At 44.6% G+C, this 24,033-nt stretch overlaps 1 protein-coding gene across 1 annotated transcript in view; it reads left to right on the top strand.

Annotated features, from left to right (window-relative positions):
• The window catches only part of LOC122551835 (villin-1), a 70,600-nt gene that overhangs the window by 30,356 nt on the left and 16,211 nt on the right, over positions 1–24,033 (top strand). The window contains exons 8-12 of the mRNA XM_043694349.2: positions 1,204–1,282; positions 4,884–4,982; positions 11,621–11,774; positions 12,205–12,305; positions 22,209–22,346. Coding sequence (XP_043550284.2) covers positions 1,204–1,282; positions 4,884–4,982; positions 11,621–11,774; positions 12,205–12,305; positions 22,209–22,346 — 571 coding nt within the window. The remainder of the gene's footprint in view (positions 1–1,203; positions 1,283–4,883; positions 4,983–11,620; positions 11,775–12,204; positions 12,306–22,208; positions 22,347–24,033) is intronic.

Raw genomic sequence — 24,033 nt, 5'->3', positions numbered from 1 at the left:
TACAAATAGTGGGGGGAAATAGGAGGAGGTGTAAATGAGAGACACTGGACTGCGGGAGATAACGCTGGAAAAAGAAACCTTGCTCTGTCTAAATTTTGCTGATTTTAAAAATCCCATTCAGCAGGACACAACTTTAACTCTTTGTCAAATTGGTAGGAACAGAACCATAGAGCATTTAGAATAGAATAGCTCCACACTTTTTAAAATTGGTTTATAGGATGTGGGTGTCGCTGGCTGGGCCACAGTTATTGCCCATCCCTAATTGCCCCTTGAGAAAGTGGGGGTGAGCTGTTGTCTTGAACCGCTGCAGTCCATGTGCTGTAGGTTGACCCACAATGCCCTTAGGGAGGGAATTCCAGGATTCTGACCCAGTGACAGTGAAAGAACGGCGATATACTTCTAAGTCAGGATGGTGAGTGCTGGCAATGGAGTGTTCAACGAAGTGAATTTCTGCAGTGTATCGTAGCAGTAGTAGCAACGTACACTGAGCATTGGTGGTGGAGGGAATGGATGTTTTGTAGATGTGGACCCTGTGTTTTTGTCACTGCACCCATCCAGGCACCACGTCCATGAAATCTCGATGGGGAGTATTCCATCACCCTCCTGACTTGTGTCTTGTGAATGGTGGACAGGCTTTGGGGAGTCAGAAGGTGATTTACTCGCTCCAATATTCCTAGCCTCTGACCTGTTCTTATAGCTACCATTTATATAACTAGTCCAATTCAGTTTCTGATGGATAGTAACACACAGGATGTTGATAGTTGGGTGTGTTCAGTGATGCCAACAGGTTTGGTTATTGTACTCACTAATCTGCCTTTGAGGGAGTTGATGGTGTAATGATAATGTCACTGGGCCAGTAATCCAAACCATGGGGACAAGTCCAATTGTGGCAGATGTGAAATTTTGAAGTGAATTTTTAAAATCGTGAATAAAAATAAGTAGCCTTACATATCAATTACCATTTTTTTTTTGGTGAACCAGAATTTTTTTCCAATGTCCTTCACAGAAGGAAATCTTCCATCCTTATCTAGTCTGGCCAATGTGTGACTCCAGACCCACCTTTTGTAAATGTCTGAGCAACTAGGGACAGCAAAGGCCACATTCTGTGAAGACAATGCATTGATTCTGGCTGAGGGTGGGACATGGTCCAGTCTTGGGGATGTACTGTGTTTCACATGGTGACCCATTGTCTGACCTCTCTAGAGTGACCGATTCCGAGGGGAAACTGGTGGTGCAGGAAGTGGCTGCCCGACCTCTGACCCAGGATCTGCTGAACAGTGAGGTAAGTGCCTGCACCCCCTCCTGCAGGAAGGAGATTGATGGGCCAAGTGACGAGAAATAGTTTCAATTGGAAAGAGGAGAGCGTGAGTCTTACAGGTAAATGGCAAAGCTACTTGAGGGGAAATAATTTTCAACAAGTCCACGTGATCTGAGACACATGGCCTGAAGAGAAATGGAAGGGCAGATTCTGTTTTTAAACTCTGATCTAATCCGCTAGTCAAATGAGCATGAATAAGTGATTTGATAGTCTCTTAGCTCAAAGGAATGTGGGACAAGAAGTTTATGCGGAAATAAACTGGCAGGAATTTTGTTCCTTGAAGTTAGGGAGTGAGGCAAGATACAGAGTAAAGCTACCTCTATACTGGAGAAAGTGTCAAAATTAGAGTGGTGCTGGGAGAGCACAGCAGGTCAGGCAGCATCCGAGGAGCCGGAGAGTTGACCTTTTGAGCATAAACTCTTCTTCAGGAATGGTGATTTCTGATGACTAGCTTATGGTTGAAACATCGACTCTCCTGCTCCTCGGATGCTGCCTGACCAACTGTGCTTTTCCAGCACTGCACTTTTTGACACACTCTATACTGCCCCCATCAAACACTCCCAGCTCAGGTGTGGATCAGGGTTAGGTACAGAGGAACACTCTCTCTACAATATCTCCATCTCTTATCTCCCAGGGCAGGTACAGCGTTATCTCAGGTTAGGCGTTATTTTGTGAAGAAAGCTTTTGGCTTTTTGCATGGTTTAGTAGACTGGTGTTCTTAGTGAGACACATGAACATGAGGAAACCTGACAAGGTGGCCACCAATGAATGCTGCCCCCTTGTGGAGTGAATAGAAATAGGGGAATAGTTTTAAAAATAAAGAAATCTCCTGGTGAAGATGGAGATTGAGACATTTCTGTCTCAGATTGTTTTGAGTCTGTGGAACTGCCTCCCAGAGTGGAGGAGGTGGAGTCACTGAATGTGTTTTTAAGACAAAGAATCTTGACAAAGAAGGGAAGTCACCTTTTATTGGGATTAGGTCAGAATATGGAGCTGAGGCTGTGATCAAATTAGCCATGATCTTGCGCTGTTATAATCTGCCGTTTGAGAAGGAAAAGGAGGGGGCTATTTAGCCTCTTGACCTTGATTTGTCATTCAATGAGATCATACCTGGTCTTCTATTTAGCACTACTGCCCCCCAGTAGCCCTTGATGTGTCTAACATGTAGAAATCTATCAAGGTTAGTTTTAAACATACATAAAGGCCAAGTCTCCACATTTGACCCAAATGGGCTGAATAGCCTGGTTCTGTTCCTAATTTGCATGTTTTAAATGATATGCTCATATTCTGGGATGCTATCCCTTGGTTTTGAATCACCTGTCAACAGTAAACACAAGCATCCCTCCTCTTAGACCCAGTAAGAGTTTTCTAATCTTCAAGGCGATCACCTCTTTGTTTTTTGACAATCTGGGCAGAGAGATCTGAACAGGAGTAGAGTTGGTAGGTGACCAATGTCGGTTAGTGGGACTGGGCTACAAGATTGGGAAGAGCTGGTTATTCCTGACGATACAAGTCCTTCTACAAGAGTGGGCATTTGGATGACTAGATCATTAAGCGCAATGAGCAAAAACGGTACGGAAGTCAAACTGGATTTTTGGGCTGTGCTGGGATTGCCAGTTCTGGATATATGTATTCCAGGAAGTTCTCTTCGCAAGAGTCCCTGCCCTCGACTATCCCACACTCTTATTGTCTGGTGGCACTTGCATCACCACATGTGGTGCCCTGTCTGCCCACAACCCCTTTGAGGAGTGAATAAGTTTTGTCCCTTGTCACAACTCTTCACTACCATCCCTTTGCCCACTTCCCCAGCATCTCCTCCCCATTCCACCACCAACTTCCAACTTTTCAGAATTAATAAACAGAAGATGAGGCAAAATAATTGCTTTTGTATGTTCCAGAGCTTTTTCATTTCATGTTGATTTGGGAACAGATCAACAATGGAGCCAAAGAGCGCATTGTTTATTTTGTGTGTGTATTGTGTTCACTGATGTTAACCTTTTGTCGGGGATCCTTTCTGTCTAATGGTAATGCTTATCATCTGATGTAACTGAGCATCTGGTATTTACTGGTTTTGTTTCAGCCTCCCATCATCCACAACGTCTTTTCTTGCGCTTTAAGCTCTCAATTTTGATCATAATCAATCCGACTGGTAGAAATTCATTCCAAATTGTGAGAATAATGTGATAGACCATTGGGAAGCACATTACACACAAACTTAACCCAGTGTTACTGTAAATCTTTCTCGCTGTGGATTAAAGTCAGAACAGATGGTTTGTACCAAACTATTATAGAGGTCTATAAAATCATTGAGGGGGAAGGTAAGGCGAATAACAAAGGTCTTTTCCCTAGGTTGGGGGAGTTCAAAACTAGGGGGCATAGGTTTAAGATAAGAGGATAAAAATTTAAAAGGAACCTAAGGGGCAACCTTTTCACACAGAGGGTGGTTCGTGTGTGGAATGAACTGCCAGAGGAAGTGGTAGATGTAAGTTCAGTTACAACATTTTAAAAGATATTTGAACAGGTACATGAATAGGAAAGGTTCAGGGGGATATGCACCAAATGCAGGCAAGTGGGACTCGCTTAGTTTGGGCATCTTGGTCGGCATGGACAAGTTGGTCCGAAGGGTCTGTTTCTGTGCTATATGACCCAATGGCTCCATAACGTTTTTGTGATTAGCCTCCAAGCCTTGGAAATTTTGCGATTATCCTAGTTTGTGTAGCTAGATATTTTGGTGAGGTGTGTGATGATGGATATCTATGGACAACCAGCCTTAGCTTTTTGGTCAACCAATTCTTTTGATCAATGTCCATGATTCCTGACTTGTGGATTAGAGAATTGGATGGCATAGATGGCCATTCTCTCCCTTCAGCTGAGTCTCACAATGAAATTCCCTCACTGTTTCCCTTTCCCTTCTTGAACCCCCAGAGGTATTTATCAAATTATCCTCACATTATTTCACTGTCTCTAGCATCTTGCATTGTGGTTACATTCCGAGCTACCACCACAATGAGGTAAGGCAGGCAAAGGGACATCCTAAACTGATTGTTACCTGTTGCCCAGCTGTAAATACATCCCAGCTGTGCCTCAACTGATAACGTTTGTCCCCCCTGGAGTCTGAAAATCACAAGTTCTTATCCTACCTCAGGCCCTGGTTCAGACTGAATATTCCATGCATGAAGTAGAACAAGGAATCGTTTCCAGAATTTTTAAAATATATTTATCTATTTCTTCATTTGTTTTATCCCTCTAACGCATTAATTGAACTTTCCTAATTATGGGAGCTTGCTGTATATAAACTGCCATGTTATTACAATGGATAAACTGTCCCCAAAAGAGCTGCAATGAAGACTGAGAGATTCTTAATCAGTCAGGGAATTGAAGTTAGCAGGAAAGTGGAGATGAGGAATGTTGGATCCTATGATCCTATTGAATGGCGGAGCAGGCTCAAGGGCTGAATGGCCTACTTCTCTTTTGCGATGTTCTGAAGTCATGGAACACAATCTTGTGCTTTTTAAACTGTGCAATAGAATTATATTTTTAACCTTTCTTTGTTATTGTTTGTAAGGATTGCTACATTGTGGACCAAGGAGGAATTAAAATCTTCGTATGGAAAGGGAAAAAGTCCTCTAAAGAGGAGCGTCAATCATCTCTCAGCAGAGCTCTGGTGAGTATTGCACATCCTGTAGCTTCCCACTAGTGTGAGGCACTAAACACCTTGAAGATTTCAAGAATTCTGTCTTTACAAATAAATTTAAGAGGCAGAGAATATAACGGTACCTTGGCAAGCTGTAGCTGAATTAAAATATTGACAGTGAACTCTAAAAGACTGATATTAATGCTGCTTCAATTAGGATACCAGTGGGCTAGCAATGAAAGGGTTAAATATCTGGAATACTGAAATGGTGTGGAGGTGCTGCTGTTGAGAGTGGACAAGGTCAGATGATGCCAGGTTATAGTCTAACAGGCTTATTTGAAATCACAAGCTTTAATAGCTTCATAGTAATTGAAGCAAGAGTTGGACTGAAGGGTCTGTTTCCATGTTGTACATTTCTATGACTCTGTCTTCTAGTGCTTTCTAGTAAATATATTTGTCTCTTCTAGAGTACTGTGTTCAGTTCTGGTCAACCAGTTATAAGAAGGATATTATTAAAATGGAGAGGGTTCTGAAGAGATTTATCAGGATGTTGCTGTGTACGGAAAGTTTGAGTTATAAAGAATACTGGGACTTTATTCACTGGAGTACAGGAGGATGAGAGGTGACCTTCTAGAAGTTTATAAAATCATGTGGGCTATAGATAATGGAGGTGTCTTTTCCCTAGGATGGGGAATTTCAAAACGAGGGGCAACTTTTTTTTTAAGGTGAGAAGAGAGATTTAAAAGAGACATGAGGGACAATTTTTTTTTTTACAATGTAGTTCGCGTGTGAAATGGACTTTCAGAGGTGCTGGATGTGGGTACAATTACAACGTTTAAGACATTTGGCTAAGTACATGGATAGGAAAGGTTTGGAGGGATATGGGCTAGGAGCAGGCAGGTGGGACTAGTTTAGTTTGGGATTATGTTCGGCTCGGACTGGTTAGACCATTGTAAGGTACAAGCCTAAAAATCCAGGCTGATGTTCCTGTGTGATCTACAGAGACAGGGCTGCCTGAAAGGCCCATTTTTCCATGGGATTATTGTGAAGGAGAACAAGAGTTGCATAAGGAGTTGCATGCAAAGTTCATCCCTCAATGAAGATCAAAATGCAAGCTTATTTCTGTTTATTTTGAAACAAGCTAAAATAACCAAGCTGGGGATTGATATGGATTGAAACAAAAGTGATTTAGTTATTCTAAAAGCTACTGACGTGGGTCATGTCTGTTCAAATTAATTTGTGCGACATTGTACTGGGTGATTACAAAGAATATGAATCAAGTGAGGGGAATAAGAGGGGAGTGAGACCCAGATTCCTGGAAGCCACAACAACCTAAAATATTGGGCTCAAAATTTGTCTCAGAGCTCCACTGCTCTCTGGAGTAGTCATTGAGTAGGTTCAAGGTCAGAGATCAATAGATCAGTGTGAGAAAATGACAGAGTCATAGAGTCATAGAGATGTACAGCATGGAAACAGACCTTTCGGTCCAACCCATCCATGCCGACCAGATATCCCAACCCAATCTAGTCCCACCTGCCAGCACCCGGCCCATATCCCTCCAAACCCTTCCTATTCATATACCCATCCAAATGCTTCTTAAATGTTGCAATTGTACCAGCCTCCACCGCTTCCTCTGACAGCTCATTTCATACACGTACCACCCTCTGCGTGAAAACGTTGCCCTTTAGGTCTCTTTTATATCTTTCCCCTCTCACCCTAAACCTATGCCCTCTAGTTCTGGACTCCCCAACCCTAGGGAAAAGATTTTGTCTATTTATCCTATCCATGCCCCTCATTAATTTTGTAAACCTCTATAAGGTCACCCCTCAGCCTTTGACGCTCCAGGGAAAACAGCCCCAGCCTGTTCAGCCTCTCCCTGTAGCTCAGATCCTCCAACCCTAGCAACATCCTTGTAAATCTTTTCTGAACCCTTTCAAGTTTCACAACATCTTTCTGATAGGAAGGAGACCAGAATTGCACGCAATATTCCAACAGTGGCCTAACCAATGTCCTGTACAGCCGCAACATGACCTCCCAACTCCTGTACTCAATACTCTGACCAATAAAGGAAAGCATACCAAACGTCGCTTTCACTATCCTATTTACCTGCGACGCCACTTTCAAGGAGCTATGAACCTGCATTCCAAGGTCTTTGTTCAGCAACACTCCCTGGGACCTTACCATTAAGTGTATAAGTCCTGCTGAGATTTGCTTTCCCAAAATGCAGCACCTCGCATTTATCTGAATTAAACTCCATCTGCCACTTCTCTGCCCATTGGCCCATCTGGTCAAGACCCTGTTGTAATCTGAGGTAACCCTCTTCGCTGTCCACTACACTTCCAATTTTGGTGTCATCTGCAAATTTACTAACTGTACCTCTTATGCTCGCATCCAAATCATTTATGTAAATGATAAAAAGTAGAGGGCCCAGCACTGATCTTTGTGGCACAGCACTGGTCACAGGCCTCCAGTCTGGAAAAAAAACCCTCCACCACCACCCTCTGTCTTCTACCTTTGAGCCAGTTCTGTATCCAAATGGCTAGTTCTCCCTGTATTCCATGAGATCTAACCTTGCTAACCAGTCTCCCATGGGGGTTGGAGATTAGTCATTATCGAAAATAGCACAGCTGACTCAAGGGAATGAATGGCCTCCTGCTGTTCCTGTCCTGAAATGACAAGACATTTTGGGTCTTCCAGCTATTCTCAAAATGTTTTGTGGCAACAACGTTTAATGTTTGTTTAATCTCCAAACATTTTAGTAATCTGACTTTAAAACCTGAATTCTGATATTATAAAATCTATTTCGGTGAGGCTCATTGTAATGTTTTTGAACAAAGTAGCCCTCCCAACAGATTATCTATTTGTCACTTGGCTATTCAAGAGAGCTCAGTGTGTAACACTCAGCTCTCTGAAAGGTGGGAGGACAAATTTCAATCCAGTACAGAGTATAAGCTCTCACTGACACTCTAACACAGTACAAAGAGCATGCTGCATTACTGGAGGTGCCATAGAATCATAGCTTTACAGGTCAGAAGGAGGGCATTCAATCCATTGTGTCTGTACCTGCTCCTGAAGGAGCTACCCAGCTCGTTCCACGCTTCAGCCCTAACCCTCTAACATCATCCCTTTCAAATATATCTCCAGCTCTCTCTTGAAGCCTCCTATGGAATCCATCTCCCCGACTCTCCCAGGCAGCACATTCCAAATCCTAACAACTGAGTAAAGATGTTTCTTCTCTTTTTCACTTCTAGCTCTCTTGCTGGCAATCTTGAAATTGTGACCCCTAGTTACTGACATACCAACAAATGGAAATAGAATATCCTTCCTTACCCAGGGGTCAGAATTGCACATAACTTTGGACCCCTTAATAAGGCCAACCTCCTGTGGGTGGCATGGTGGCACAGTGGTTAGCACTGCTGCCTCACAGGGCTAGGACCTGTGTTCAATTCCAGCCTCTGGTAACAGTCTGTGTGGAGTTTCATGTTTTCCCTGTGTCTGTGTGAGTTTTCTCTGGGTGCTCCAGTTTCCTCCCACAGTCCAAAGATGAGCAGGTCAGGTGGCTTAGCCATGCTAAATTGCCCCATAGTGTTCAAGGATGTTGTAGGCTAGGTGGGTTAGCCATGGAAAATGAGGTTAGAGTGCATCTGGGTGGACCAATCTTTGAAGGATCAGTGCAGATTTGACAGGCCAACTTGCTGCACTGTAGGGTTTCTTAATCTTCTCTGCCCTGAGGAGAAATAGTACAATTTCTCTAAATTTGTATCCAAAATTCCTCATTCCTGGGATCATTCTGGTAAGTCTCCTGCGCACTCTCTACAGGGCTTTAACATCCTTCTTTAAGTAAGGTGCCCAGAACTGAACACCATACAGGTAGTTCCCACATACTGTGTTTCAGCAGCGCTACTTGACTATAATGTTGCTGAAGAATTAGGGAACTGTATTTTCGAGAATGCTTGCCTCTGTTTGCAATAGAATTGAGGGTAATTTAGCAGTTTGGATTAGAAACTAGCTTTCTGAAAGAAGACAGTGAGTGGTGGTTGATGGAAAATATTCAGCCTGGAGTCCGGTTACTAGTGGTGTGCCACAAGGATCTGTTTTGGGATCACTGCTGTTTGTCATTTTTATAAATGACTTAGACGCAGGCTTAGGTGGGTGGATTAGTAAATTTGCAGACGACATTAAAGTCGATGGAGTAGTGGACAATTTGGAAGAATGTTACAGGTTGCAAGGGGACTTGAATAAACTGCAGAATTGGGCTGAGGGGTGGCAAATGGAATTCAATGCAGATAAATGTGAAGTGATTCACTTTGGGAAGAATAACAGGAAAGCAGAGTACTGGGTCAATGGAAAGATTCTTGGTAGTGTGGATGTGCAGAGGGATCTTGGAGTCCATGTACAGAGATCCCTGAAAGTTGCCACCCAGGTGGATAGTGCTGTTAAGAAGGCATACGATGTGTTAGCTTTCATTCATAGAGGGATTGAGTTCCGGAACCGCAATATCATGCTGCAATATACAAAACACTGGTGTGGTCACACTTGGAATATTGTGTACAATTCTGGTCCCCATATTCTGGGAAGGATGTGGAAGCATTGGAAAATGTGCAGAGGAGATTTACCAGGATGTTGCTTGGTCTGGAGGGAAGGTCTTGCGAGGAAAGGCTAAGAGACTTGGGTCTGTTCTCATTGGCAAGAAGAAGGCTAAGAGGGGATTTGATAAAGAGATACAAGATTATCAGAGGATTAGATAGGGTAGACAGTGAAAGTCTTTTTCCGAGGATGATGACGTCCGCTTGTACGAAGGGGCATAACTACAAATTATGGGAAGATAGATTTAAGACCGAGTGGTAAGGGCGTGGAATGCCCTACCTGCCAATGTAGTCAACTCAGCCACATTAGGGAGATTTAAACAATCCTTAGATAAGCGCAACAATGACTTTGGAATAGTGTAGGGGGAATGAGCTGAGAATAGTTCACAGGTTGGCACAACATCGAGGGCCGAAGAACAATACAGCACAGAACAGGCTCTATGTTCTAATAGCACGATCCCAGCGGTGATCGTTTCTCACACTTCGTTTCTCTCTGCTCCAATGTCAGCTGACGTCAGAGTATTTGAGAGGTACAATACTGTATCTTAAGTAGCTTGATCTCAAAATTAAAACTAATGTTTGCTCATGTTTCTCCCTCTGAGACAATAATTGGGGAAGCCATGGCCTAATGGTATTATCGCTGGACTGTTAATCCAGAGACCCAGATAATATTTGGGGGAGCCAGGTTCAAATCCTGCCATGGCAGATGGTGGAATTTGAATTCAATAAAAAGAAGGTCTGGAATTAAGAGTCTAATGATGACTGTGAATCCATTGTTGATTGTCGGGAAAATCCATCTGGTTCACTAATGTCCTTTAGGGAAGGAAACTGCCACCCCCTGGTCTGGTCTGCATTGTGACTCCAGACCTACAGCAATGTGGTTGACTTTTAACTGCCACCTGGGCAATTAGGGATGGGCACTGCTGAGCCAGCAATGCCCTCATCCCATCAATGAATGAATACATTTTTAAAAAAATTCTTGTATTATTCCTGTAGGACTGCATTACTCCTATACATTTGTCTTTCTAATTTGTCCTTGTACCCGCACATCTCTCAATCTAAACCTACTCCCAAGAAACAGTCAGAATACACTCCATCACAGCCATCCACTTCTGCAACTACGACTGTACCTGAAGGTGGTGGTGATGACCCTCTGTCCCTGCATTAACAATATTTTTCAATGTGATGTTTAATTTACTTTTGTTAATAAATATGATTTATTTAAGCTGTGCTATACTTTGCACTAGGCGTTTGGGTGATTTTTTTGTGACCGTGAGTGGTATTATTTGCTAGTCTGCCCTTAATCCCACTTTTCACATGGACCTCTTTATTTCTATTAAGTGATTTTTCTATTAAGTGAGGTATCACTGGAATGCAACTACAGCGTTCTAGAACTACCTGTACTTCAGATATGACCTGACTAATGATTTGTATGGATGAAGCGTCAGTTCCTAGCTTTTATATACTATACGCCTCTATTTATAAGCCTCCTTAAGGTATGAGGATAAACAGATGCTGTGGATTATAAGGAGAAATATCTTTCCCCCCCGCCCCCCCCCCCCCCCCCCCCCCCCCAAGAAAGTGGGGGAGCCTGTGGAATTCTCTGCCACAGAAAACGGTTGAGGCCAAAACATTGAATGTTGTCAAGAAGGAGTTAGATATAGGTTTTAGAGCTAAAGGGATCAAAGAGTATGGGGAGAATGTGGAACAGGGGACTGAACTGGCTGATCAGCCATGAATGGTGGAGGAGGCTCGAAGGGCTGAATGGCCGCCTCCTGTCCTCTGCGTAGAGCGATACCTTGGGACGATTCGAGGAAGAGTTGGAGAGTTCTTCCTCCCAACACTTTCCCATCAACCAACATCAGATAATGATTGGCTGTGTAGTTCCTTGTTTTTAAAAAATATTTCTCTGGCTGTTTGTGGGTATCCATGTTTCCTAAATTACACCATGTAAAGTGTTTAATTGGCTGTTAAGTACTTATCATGGAATGTCTCGGTGATGCTACCAAGTATAAATTAAGTTATTATGTAGGGGCTGAGCTGTCGAAGTTTTGTAAACAGAATACTCTCTCTCTTCCACAGGGGTTCATGAAAGCTAAAGGTTATCCTGAGTCTGTGAGCATTGAGATGGAGAATGATGGTTCGGAGTCTGTGATATTCCGGCAGCTTTTCGTCAAGTGGACAACGAAATACCAAACCGTTGGCATAGGCAAAACTCTCAGCGTCGGCAAAATTGGTATGAGCCTGGTTTGGTTGGGATGGTGGGGAATCCGTATGGAAGTGAGAGAGACTGAGAAGGAAAGACCGAGGGGTGCTTAGGGGTAGGGGGAGACTGCAGAAGGAGAAGAGTTGGGGGGGGGGGGAAGACTGGTAAGGGAGACTTGAGAGAAATCGGAGGGCTGGGTGATGACTGGGGGGTTGGGTAAGACTGAGGGGAGGTGGGAGAAACTGAGGAATGGGCAGTCAGGGGGTGGGAGGAGGGGTTAGGGTGGGAGGGTACCGAGGAGCGTGAAACCATATGAATCTGAAATGAAAAGAATTGCTGTGTTGGGGGGGAAAGGCAGGAGAGTGGGAATTGCTCAGTTGCTCTCACAGGCAGACATTTGAGATGAGATGGGCCAAATGACCTGTCCCTTTGATGATGATCCAACCCCCTTCTTCTGCAGCTAAGGTGGAGCAGGTGAAGTTTGATGCCATGGAGATGCATGCCAGGCCTGAGGTGGCAGCCCGGGAGAGGATGGTGGATGATGGTTCTGGTGAAGTGGAGGTACCTCACATCTTCCCACGCTCGCACACACAATCTGCTCGACCGATTTGAAATTCTCTGTCCTGTCTTTGAATCCTTTGATGCCCTCGCCTTCTGTCTGGCCCTCTGATCTCTGCTGTCCTCCATCCTCATCTTTATCCATCACACTACTGACCCTGTGCCTCCATGCATCTAGGCTCTTAACTCTGAATTTCCAACCCTCTCTCTCTCTCTCTCTCTCTCTCTCTCTCTCTCTCTCTCTCTCTCTCTCTCTCTCCCTCTGCACCTTGAAACACATGCACACGTGCACACGCACACACACACACACACTCCTTCTAACTAAGATTTGGAGATGCCGGTGTTGGACTGGGGTGTACAAAGTTAAAAATCTCACAACACCAGGTTAGAGTCCAACAGGTTTAATTGGAAGCACACCAGCTTTCGGAGTGTCGCTTCTTCATCAGGTGGTAGTGGAGGGCTCAATCCTAACACACAGAATTTATAGCAAAAATTTACAGTGTGATGTAACTGAAATTATGCATTGAAAAATTAATTGTCTGTTAAGCCTTTCATCTGTTAGAAGTGAAACAATCACTGTATTCTTTCATGTGTAAATCACAAAACCTTTTTTAAAAAAAAGTTGCATTCTCAGGTTAGCTGTTAACAATGGTGATAGCTAGACAATATGTTGAAGGTGTTAGCCCCCTGTGTTCTCTGTCTATGGCATGATGTTTAGATTGATTCTAATCTAAAAAGTGAGATAACGGAGTTTTACATAAATTCATGCAGTTTTTGAGCAAAGTACAATGTAACCCGGCAAGTACAAATTTGTGTGTGTGTGTGTCAGAGTGTCTTAAGTGTGTGAGGAGGTGCATGTGAGAGTGTGTGTGCGTGTGTCGGAGTATCTGTGTATATGTGTGTGTGTGTGTGTGTGTGTGTGTATATAGTGCAATGGTGATCACCTGTAATGTGACATGAACCCAAGGTCCCGGTTGAGGCCCTCCCTTTGGATACCGGACATAGCTATCAGCCTCTGCTCGGCCACTTTTCTCTGCTGCCTGTCCCGAAGTCCACCTTGGAGGATGGTCACCCGAAGGTCTGAGACCGAATGTCCTGGACCACTGAAGTGTTCCCCAACTGGGAGGGAACCCTCCTGTCTGCTGATTGTTGTGCAGTGCCCATTCATCCGTTGTTGTTGTAGCCTTTGCTCAGTTTCCTCAGTGTACCATGCCTTCGGGCATCCTTGCCTGCAACGTATAAGATAGACAACGTTGGCTGAGTCACATGAGTACATGCCATGTACAAGGTGGAAGGTTTCCCCACGCGTAATGGTGGTATCTATGTCCACATTCTTGACACTTCTTGCAGCGCCTACCGTGACAGGGTTCTATGGAGTTGTCCCGAGAGCAAGCTGCCCAGCTCTGTTACATCACACTATAAATTTTTGTTATAAATTCTGTTATGATTGAGCCCTCCACAATCACCTGATGAAGGAGCGTTGCTCCGAAAGCTCGTGCTTCCAATTAAACCTGTTGGACTATAACCTGGTGTTGTGTGATCCTTCTAACCAAATACTTTTGACAAGCACGGCACAGGAACAGGCCCTTCAGCCCACCATGTCTGTGCTGACCACAATGCCATTCTAAACTAATTCCATCTGCCTGCACATGGTCCATATCCCTCCTTCCCTGGCCGTTCATGCCTGTCTAAATGCCTCTTAAACATTGCTATTGTATTTAATTCGCTCATTCCCCTGACAGCATGTTCCAGACTCCTACCAACCTCTGTGTTTATATTAAAGAAAAACTTTCCCCTTCCATCCCTTTTAATCTTTCCCTGTTTCACCTCAAACCTATGACCCTTATTTTTGAAATTGCCATCCTGGGGGGTGAAAGAGTCTAGCTATCTACCTTATCAATACCTCTCATAATTTTATATACTTTTATCAGGCTGCCCCTCAGTCTCTGACACACTAATGAAAACAGTCTAAGTTTTTCCAACCTTACAGCTAAAACACTCCAATCCAGGCAACACCCTGGTAAATCTCTTTTGCACCCTCTCCAAAAGGCTCCACATCCTTCTATAGTATGGTGACTATCGAGGACAAGGTAGCCTGCTTGATTTGGCACCATATCCACAAACATTACTCTCTTCCCCCATTGACACTCAGTAGAGGTAGTGTGTACTGGGGTGGCATGGTGGCTCAGTGGTTAGCACTGTTGCCTCTCAGCACCAGGGTCCCAGGTTTGATTCCAGCCTTGGTTGACTGTGCAAACTCCACACAGACATTCTCCCTGTGTCTGCATGGGTTTCCTCCGGGTGCTCCGGTTTCCTCTCACAGTCCAAAGATGTGCAGGTCAGGTGAATTGGCCATGCTAAACTGCCCATAGTGTTAGGTGCATTAGTCCGAGGGAAATGGGTCTGGGTGCGTTACTCTTTGGAAGGTCAGTGTGGACTGGTTGGGCCGAAGGGCTGTTTCCACACTGTAGCGAATCTAATCTTAAAAAAAAAATTCATCTCCTTAGACAGACCCTTCCAAACTCGTGGCTACTTCCCAGAAGGACAAGAGCAATAGATACATGGGAATACCTCTGTATCAAGATTCCCCCTCCAAGCCACTCACCACCCTGACCTTCACAGTGGCTGGGTCAAAATACTGGAATTTCGTCCCTCATGGCATTGTGCGTCTATCTACAGCACCGGGACTGCAGCGGTTCAAGAAGGAAGCTCACTCACTTTTGGAGAGCAATTTGAGATGGGTGATGTGGTTCTGCCAGCCACACCCACTCCCATTCCCTGTGAGTTAGTGTTAAAGGTACCATTCTAAAAATAAAGTCTTGTCATGATTACAGGCCTCAACACTGGCATGTGGAAAGATCTAGTGAAAAAGTTTTCAGTGTGTGAATGCTTGGGACATGGGTAAAAGGCTGAAGCTGCTTTCTGGTTCTCTGGATTGGTCGGTTCACAGGAACAGAATGGAAATTGTTCAAATTCCACTTTGTTTTCCTCAGCCACCTGCTCATTCCTTACCCGTACCCTTGACAACCCCCACCCAGCCTCTAGAACAATCTGATTTTAGTTGGACTACTGCCTGAAGTTCCTTGCAATGAGGTCAGCACCTTTTATGATGCTGAAGCTCAGGCCCTGCACTCGTGGTTGGGGGAGGGTGTCAGTTGTCTAAGGATCAGCAGCCTTGAGAATGTTGAGTTGGTCTGATGTTCAAGGTCAGACTTCTGACTGGCCTTATGGGGAAATGTGCTGAATCAGTTTCCTTCTGGATGTAGGTTTGCTCGCTGAGCTGGAAGGTTCATTTCCAGACGTTTCATCACCCTACTAGGTAACATCTTCAGTGAGCCTCAGGCGAAGCACTGTACATGATTCCTGCTGTCTATATGTTTGGGTTTCTTTGGGTTGGTGAATAGAAAGCAGAAATCCTGTACAGTCCTTCACTGGAGGCCCACTGAAGATGCTACTTAGTAGGGGATGAAACGTCTGGAAATTAACCTTCCAGCTCACCGGGCAAACCTACATCCAGAGCCTCAACCTGAGCTACAAATCTTCTCTCAACTCACCATTTTCCTTCTCCCTAAATCTGTGGACTCTTTTTTGCAAGTAATAACCTCTCGCAGTCCCTCTCTGATATGTTTGCCCCAAATAAACTTTCAGAGGTGATAATGTCGTAATGATACAATCACTGGATTAGTAATCCAGGAGCCCAGGTAATGCTCTTGAATCTGGCTTCAAGTCCCACTACAGCAGCTGGTGGAGTTTAAATTCATACCAGTAAGGTCATTCAGCCCCTCTGGCCTGCTTCACCATTTTAATAAGATCTGACTGTAACCTCAAATCCACATTCCCACCTCATCCTGATAATCTCTTACCCTCTTATCAAGAAATCTATCTGTCACTACCTTAAGATTGTGCTTTTCTCAGGAAGCGAGTTCTAAAGACACTCAACCCTTGGCAAGGGAAAGAAAACTGCTTCACTTCTTTATTTTTAAAATGGGTGACCCCCAAATTTTAAACAGTGAACCCTGTGTCTTGACTCTCCCAAAAGAGGAAACATCCTTTCAATGTCCACCCAGTCAAGTCTCCTCAGGATCTTGTATGCTTCAATCAAGTCACCTCTTACTCTATTCCAGAAGATACAAGCCCAGCCTGTCCAAAGTTTCCTCACAAGATAACCATTGCCACCCCCAGCCCACCTCCATTCCAGGTGTGAGTCAAGCAACCTTCCCTGAACTGCCTCCAATGCATTTACCTCCATCCTTAAATAAAGAGGCCGATGCTATACACCATACTCCAGATAGGATCTCATCATAACCTCAGATCTCTGTATTCACTTCCCCTCATGATAAATGACAACATTCTACTATCTTTCCTAATTACTACTTGTATCTGCATGCTAGGTCTTTGTGATTCACGCGTTAGGACATCCAGATCCATCTGCAATCTCTCACTATTTAGATAACATGCTTTCTGTTTTTATTTCAATCATTTAAGATTTATAAGGATGTTGCCAAGGTTGGAGGATTTGAGCTAAAGGGAGAGGTTGAATGGGCTAGGGTTGTTTCCCCTGGAGCGTTGAAGGCTGAGGGGTGACCTTATTGAAGTTTATAAAATTGAGGGGCATGGACAGGGTAAAGAGTCAAGTTCCTTCCCCTGGGGTGGTGGAGTCCAGAACTAGAGGACATAGGTTTAGGGTGAAAGGGGAAAGATATAAAAGAGACCTCACTCCATAGATGCAGAGGGTGGTATGTGTATGAAATGAGCTGCCAGAGGAAGTGGGGGAGGCTGGTACAATTACAGCATTTTAAAGGCATCTGGATGGGTATATGAATAGGAAAGGTTTGGAGAGATATGGGCTGGGTGCTGGCAGGTGGGGCTAGATTGGGGTGGGATATCTGGTCGGCATGGACGGATTCCATGCTGTACATTTCTGACTCTATTACTATGGTTGCTGCTACCTAGGAGTGATTTCATGACATTATTCATCCTATTTTGTTACACAATAGCAGCTTTAGTAGAGTCTGCTCTCTCACTGGCTCCAGAATCTGACTCTTTCATGTACAAAACTAATCCAAAAACATTATTTGAACTCTTTTCCTGTCTGACATTTCTAGCTATTACAGTTTAAAATCTCCCATTATTATTACTGCCTTTCTGACAAGCTCTCATTATTTCTGCCTTCATCCTACCTTGTAGTCACTATTAGGAGGCTGGTACATTACTCCCAGGAGTGACTTCTTGTCGCTATCATTTTATTTCTCCCTAAACCATTTCTACTCTGGCTTCCTTACCTTTGGTCATCCCTCTCCAATTTGCTAATGCCATCATTGAATAATAGAAGTACCACTCTGCCTTTTTGTATTAGTTTCCTAAAGCTCCTGTACTCTTCAATATTCAAATACCAGATCATGTCATCTGAACTCTGGGCAGCATGGTGGCATACGTGGGCAGCACGGTGGCATAATGGTTAGCACTGATGCCTCACAGCACCAGAGACCCGGGTTCAATTCCCACCTCAGGCGACTGACTGTGTGGAGTTTGCACGTTCTCCCCGTGTCTGCGTGGGTTTCCTCCGGGTGCTCCGGTTTCCTCCAACAGTCACAAAGATGTGCAGGGTCAGGTGAATTGGCCATGCTAAATTGCCCGTAGTGTTAGGTAAGGGGTAAATGTAGGGGTATGGGTGAGTTTTGCTTCGGTGGGTCGGTGTGGACTTGTTGGGCCGAAGGGCCTGTTTCCACACTCTAATCTAATCTAATCTAATCTATATAATGGCTACCAGATCATATTTATTTATTCATTCCATTAAAGATTCTGGAATTTAAAGCTTTTAATAACAAAATTATCATCAATGGTTAGAAAAACCCACCTGGTTTGCTAGTTTCCCTTTGTGGAAGGAAATTTTCTGTCCTTGCCTGGTCTGGCCAACATGTGACTCCAGACCCATTTCAAAGTGGTTGACTCTGAAGTGGCCCTAGTGAGACACTCTGTTCTGAAATATTGGTCCCTGGGAGCCAGCAGCTGTTACACTGCGGTTGAGGTAGTTCTCTGCCACCAGTCCTCTCTGTTCTCATTTTTGAATAAATTTTTAAAGCGGTTAGACAGCCCCTTGTGAAATAAAAGTCCAAAAGATTTCCAAAAGGCCTTCGACAAGGTGCTGCACAAGAGGCTGCTGCATAAGAAAAGGATGCATGGTGTTAGGGGTAAAATATTAGCGTGGTTTGAAGATTGGTTGACTAACAGGAAGCAAAGAGTGGAGATAAATGAGTTCTATTCTGGCTGGCAATCAATGACTAGTGGTGTGCCTCGGATCAGTGTTGGCACCACAATTATTCACAATTTTTATAGATGATTTGGATTTGGGGAACATGTGTAGGGTGTCAAAATTTGCAGATGCTACTAAGATGAGTGGCAGAGCAACCTTTGCAGAGGAACATTGATACTTTCAGTGAGTTGGCAAAGTCGAGAGTTGGTGCTGGAAAAGGGCTTATAGGTAAAAACAATGTCTGCAGATGCTGGGAACCAGATTCTGGATCAGTGGTGCTGGAAGAGCACAGCAGTTCAGGCAGTGTCCGAGGAGCAGTAAAATTGATGGTTCGGACAAAAGCCCTTTATCAGGAATACAGGCAGAGAGCCTGAAGGGTGGAGAGATAAATGAGAGGAGGGTGGGGGTGGGGAGAAAGTAGCATAGAGTACAATAGGTGAGTGGGGGTGGGAATGAAGGTGATAGGTAGAAAAGAAGATAGGCAGGTAGGACAAGTCATGGGGACAGTGCTGAACTGAAATTTGGAACTGGGGTGAGGTGGGGGAAGAGGAAATGAGGAAACTGTTGAAGTCCACATTGATGCCCTGGGATTGAAGTGTTCTGAGGCGGAAGATGAGGTGTTCTTCCTCCAGGCATCGGGTGGTGAGGGAGCGGCGGTGAAGGAGGCCCAGGACCTCCATGCCCTCAGCAGAGTGGGAGGGGGAGTTGAAATGTTGGGCCATGGGGCGGTGTGGTTGATTGGTGCGGGTGTCCTGAAGATGTTCCCTAAAGTGCTCTGCTAGGAGGCGTCCAGTCTCCCCCAATATAGAGGAGACCGCATCGGGAGCAACGGATACAATAAATGATATTGGTCGATGTGCAGGTAAAACTTTGGATGTGGAAGGCTCCTTTAGGGCCTTGGATGGAGGTGAGGGAGGAGGTGTTGGCGCAGGTTTTGCAATTCTTGCGGTGGCAGGGGAAGGTGCCAGGACGGGAGGGTGGGTTGTAGGGGGGTGTGGACCTGACCAGGTAGTCATGGAGGGAACGGTCTTTGCGGAAGGCCGAAAGGGGTGGGGAGGGAAATATATCCCTGGTGGTGGGGTCTGTTTGGAGGTGGCGGAAATGTCGGCGGATGATTTGGTTTATGCGAAGGTTGGTAGGATGGAAGGTGAGCACCAGGGGCGTTCTGTCCTGGTTACGATTGGAAGGTCTGAGGGCGGAGGTGCGGGATGTGGACGAGATGCATTGGAGGGCATCTTTAACCATGTGGGAAGGGAAATTGCGGTCTCTAAAGAAGGAGGCCATCTGGTGTGTTCTGTGGTGGAACTGGTCCTCCTGGGAGCAGATATGGCGGAGGCGGAGGAATTGGGAATACAGGATGGCATTTTTGCAGGAGGTAGGGTGGGAAGAGGTGTAATCCAGGTAGCTGTGGGAGTCGGTGGGTTTGTAGAAAATGTCAGTGTCAAGTCGGTCGTCATTAATGGAGATGGAGAGGTCCAGGGAGGGGAGGGATGTGTCAGAGATGGTCCAGGTAAATTTTAAGGTCAGGGTGGAATGTGTTGGTGAAGTTGATGAATTGCTCAACCTCCTCGCGGGAGCACGAGGTGGCGCCAATGCAGTCATCAATGTAGCGGAGGAAGAGGTGGGGAGTGCCTGACACATCGATTCTCCTGCTCCTCGGATGCTACCTGACCTGCTGTGCCTTTCCAGCACTCGACCCTGATCTCTAGCATTTGCAGTCCTCCCTTTCTCCCTGTGAGTGGGCAAAAGTCTGGCAGATGGAATATAATGTTAATAAAATGGAAGTCATACATTTTGCTAGGAGTAACAGTAAAAGGGACTATTACTTCATTGGTTAAAAAGTTGCAGCATACTGCTGTGCAGAGGGACCTGGATGACCAATAAAAGGTTGGTCTGCAAGTACAATATGTACTTAAGGCAAATGGAATTTTGTTCCTTCCGAAGGGATTGCGTTTAAAAGCAGGGAGGTTATGTTGCAGCTATATAGATTAGATTACTTAGTGTGGAAACAGGCCCTTCGGTATAGGGTGGTGGTGAGGCCACACCTGGAGTACTGTGTGCAGTTTTGGTCTCCTTACTTGAGAAAGGATGGACTGGAACAAGAGGGGGTGCAGAGGTGGTTCACCAGGTTGATTCTGGAGTTGAGGGGGTTGACTTGTGAGGAGAGACTGAGTAGACAGGGATTATATTCATTGGAATTCAGAAGATTGAGGGGAATCTTATAGAAACATATAAAATTATGAATGAAATAGAAAAGTTAGAAGTAGAGAGGGTATTTCCACTGGTGGATGAAACTAGGACAGGAGAGCATCGCCTCAAGATTAGAGGGAGTGGATTTAGGACTGAATTAAGAAGGAACTTCTTCACCCAGAGGGTTGTGAATCTATGGAATTCCGTGCCCAGTGAAATAGTTGACACTACTTCAGTAGAGGTTTTTAAAGCTAAGGTAGATATTTTTTGAACAATAAAGCAATTAAGGGTTATGGTGAGAGGGCAGGTAACTGGAGCTGAGTCCATGAAGAGATCAGCCATGATCTTATTAAATGATGGAGCAGGCTCAAAGCACAGATGGCCTCCTACTGCTTCTGGATCTTACATTCTTATGTAAGGGTGTCAGAACATTAAATTGAAATGTCAGTACTCGAGGGAGGATACACCCAGCCCCTGTGATGCCGGTCAGTCTCTAAAGGTCTATATTGTGCCAATGTATTGGCATGATCCTTCTCCATGGATATCTGCGCATGGGCATAATTATGTAAAAGGGGCAGGCAACTAGATGAATCCTCCTTTCTATGGTCTAAGCTTAATTAATTATCTGTAACAGGAGATAGTTAGTCTTAGTGAGAAGAGGTGGTTGCCTTGCATATTGAATAGTTCCAGTAAGTCTAAATGACATTAACTGATTTGGTACTTTTACAACTATCAGGAGCCAGGGATGTCCCATCTGTCTCTGATTAGGACCCTGGGACTGATTCTCTGCCAATATCAGTGTGACATCACTGGATAGAGTGGAGCTAATGCAACCTCAACATGAACTCTCTTTCAGAGTCATTACCTTATACTCGACCTTTCCCTCCCATACTTAAAATTTACACATTCAGGTATAATACCACTTTTACATATTACCACTGGTCCATCTTACAATTTTAAGGTGAGTTTAACAGGCAGGTTTGGGGGACATTGGGTGAAAAGGTTTTTTGAGGAGAAAGTGAGGACTGCAGATGCTGGAGATCAGAGCTGAAAATGTGTTGCTGGAAAAGCGCAGCAGGTCAGGCAGCATCCAAGGAGCAGGAGAATCGACGTTTCGGGCATAAGCGCTTCTTCAAAGGTTTTTCCTCAAGAGGCTGGTGGGAATCTAGAAGTCACTGCCTGAAAGGGTGGTAGAGGCGGAAATCATTTGTGGATAGTCACTTTACAAAAGGGCTATGTTAGTTCAGCAGTGTTCTCACCCAACATTGCACACTGATCATCCAGTAGAGAAGACCAAATAATTTGCTCCTTGCCACTGGGACAGTAGGACCCTTTTTCTGAGACTAACCCTGTGCAACCTATAAACCAAGAAGGAAGCTGAACCTGACCTTGCAGTGAAACTGAAATCCACAATCTCCATGACTGACTCGCTCTTTTTCTCTTTGCTAACTGATCTTTCCCAGGTATGGATGATTGAGAATCTGGAATTGGTCCCAGTGCCAAGTCACTGGTTTGGACACTTCTACAGTGGAAACTGCTACCTGATTCTGTACACCTACACCATCAACAACAGACTTCACCACATCCTCTACATCTGGCAGGTTTGTATGTCTCTGCACTCTGTCTAACCTGGGGAGTGGTAAACAAGCTAATAAAACAAAATGCTGCCAATCTGATATGAGAACAGAGTGCTGGAGAAAGCTCTAATCCAGCAACATCTTTGTAGGGAAAGATACAGAGCTAATGTTTCAAGTCTGATAGGACTTCTTCAGAACTGAAGTTGGATTTATTCTGAGGCTTGGAGGTGTTGCTGGGCAGAAGAGCAAATACGAAGTCAACAAATAAGAAATAATAGTTTATAGCAAATACCATGCAAGCTACAGGCTGCATTAGTCAAGTAATTGGGGTAAGTGTCACATAGAATGAAAGTGAGTTACAGACTGGAAATTAACCAAGGGGTTGTGGGGGTTTGCATATAGAATGATGGGTACCCTGGAGTGTGTTTTGAAGGTTGGAATCTCATTAAGGGGTTGAGGGAATCAATGACGAAATTGGAAATTTTGAGCACAGGAACTATACATTGAGCCTAAAAGGACTGTCTCTACCGTGCTGCACTTATTTTTCTACAAGCATCCTCCAGAAAATAAGCAAGTTCCTGCCATAAAGTTACTTCCAAAGTGGAGAAATCCAGATCAGGCAAGTTCTGTACTGCTCTGTTGATAATCCTAAGCAGAACAGCAGATAAGGGTGAGGGTGAAAGGCAAGGTTGACAGGAATAGGGAACCCTGGATGACAAGAGATTGAGGCTTTGACCTGAAAAAAAGGTGTTGGTATGGCTCATGTACAGGCAACTGGGATCAAGGGAATCCCTCGAGGTATACAGGAGCTTACTGAAATCGGGAGGCGAAAAGGGGGCACATGATAGTCTTGGCTGAGAGATTAAGGTGAATGCAAAGAGGTTATTGAAATAGATTAAAGGAAAAAGAATAATTAGAGAGGGGTTTAGGGCTCCTCAGGAACCAAAGTGGACATGTATGTGTAGAACTGCAGGAGATGAGCGAGATCCTCAATGAATATTTCTTCTCTACCGTGCACAAAGACATGGAGGCTTGGGAAATTTAGTGATCATATCTTGGGGATAATCTATATCACAGTAGAGGAGGTGTTGGATGTATTAGAATGTACTAAGGTGGACAAACCTCCTGGTCCTGACCAGATATATTCAAGAACACTATAAGAGGCTAGAGAAGAAATTGCCAGGGCTCTGGCTGATATTTTATAGAACATAACAGCGCAGTACAGGCCCTTCGGCCCTCGATGTTGCGTCGACCTGTCATACCAATCTGAAGCTCATGTATGTGTTGCTGGAAAAGCGCAGCAGGTCAGGCAGCATCCAAGGAAGGGCTTATGCCCGAAACGTCGATTCTCCTGCTCCTTGGATGCTGCCTGACCTGCTGCGCTTTTCCAGCAACACATTTTCAGCTCTGATCTCCACCATCTGCAGTCCTCACTTTGTCCTAGTTGAAGCCCATCTAACCTACACTATTCCATGTACGTCCATATGCTTGTCCAATGGCGACTTAAATGTGCTTAAAGTTGGCGAATCTACTACCGTTGCAGACAAAGCATTCCATACCCTTACTACTCTCTGAGTAAAGAAACTACCTCTGACATCTGTCCTATATCTATCACCCCTCAATTTAAAGCTATGCCCCCTTGTGCTCGCCATCACTATACTCGGAAAAAGGCTCTCCCTGTCCACCCTGTCTAACCCTCTGATTATCTTTA

The sequence above is a fragment of the Chiloscyllium plagiosum genome, unplaced genomic scaffold, assembly GCF_037043375.1.
Source record: "Chiloscyllium plagiosum isolate Xiang-an unplaced genomic scaffold, Cpla_swu_hap1 HiC_scaffold_7, whole genome shotgun sequence".
In the NCBI taxonomy this organism is placed as follows: Eukaryota; Metazoa; Chordata; class Chondrichthyes; order Orectolobiformes; family Hemiscylliidae; genus Chiloscyllium; species Chiloscyllium plagiosum.
This window is presented reverse-complemented; position numbering and strand designations above follow the sequence as displayed.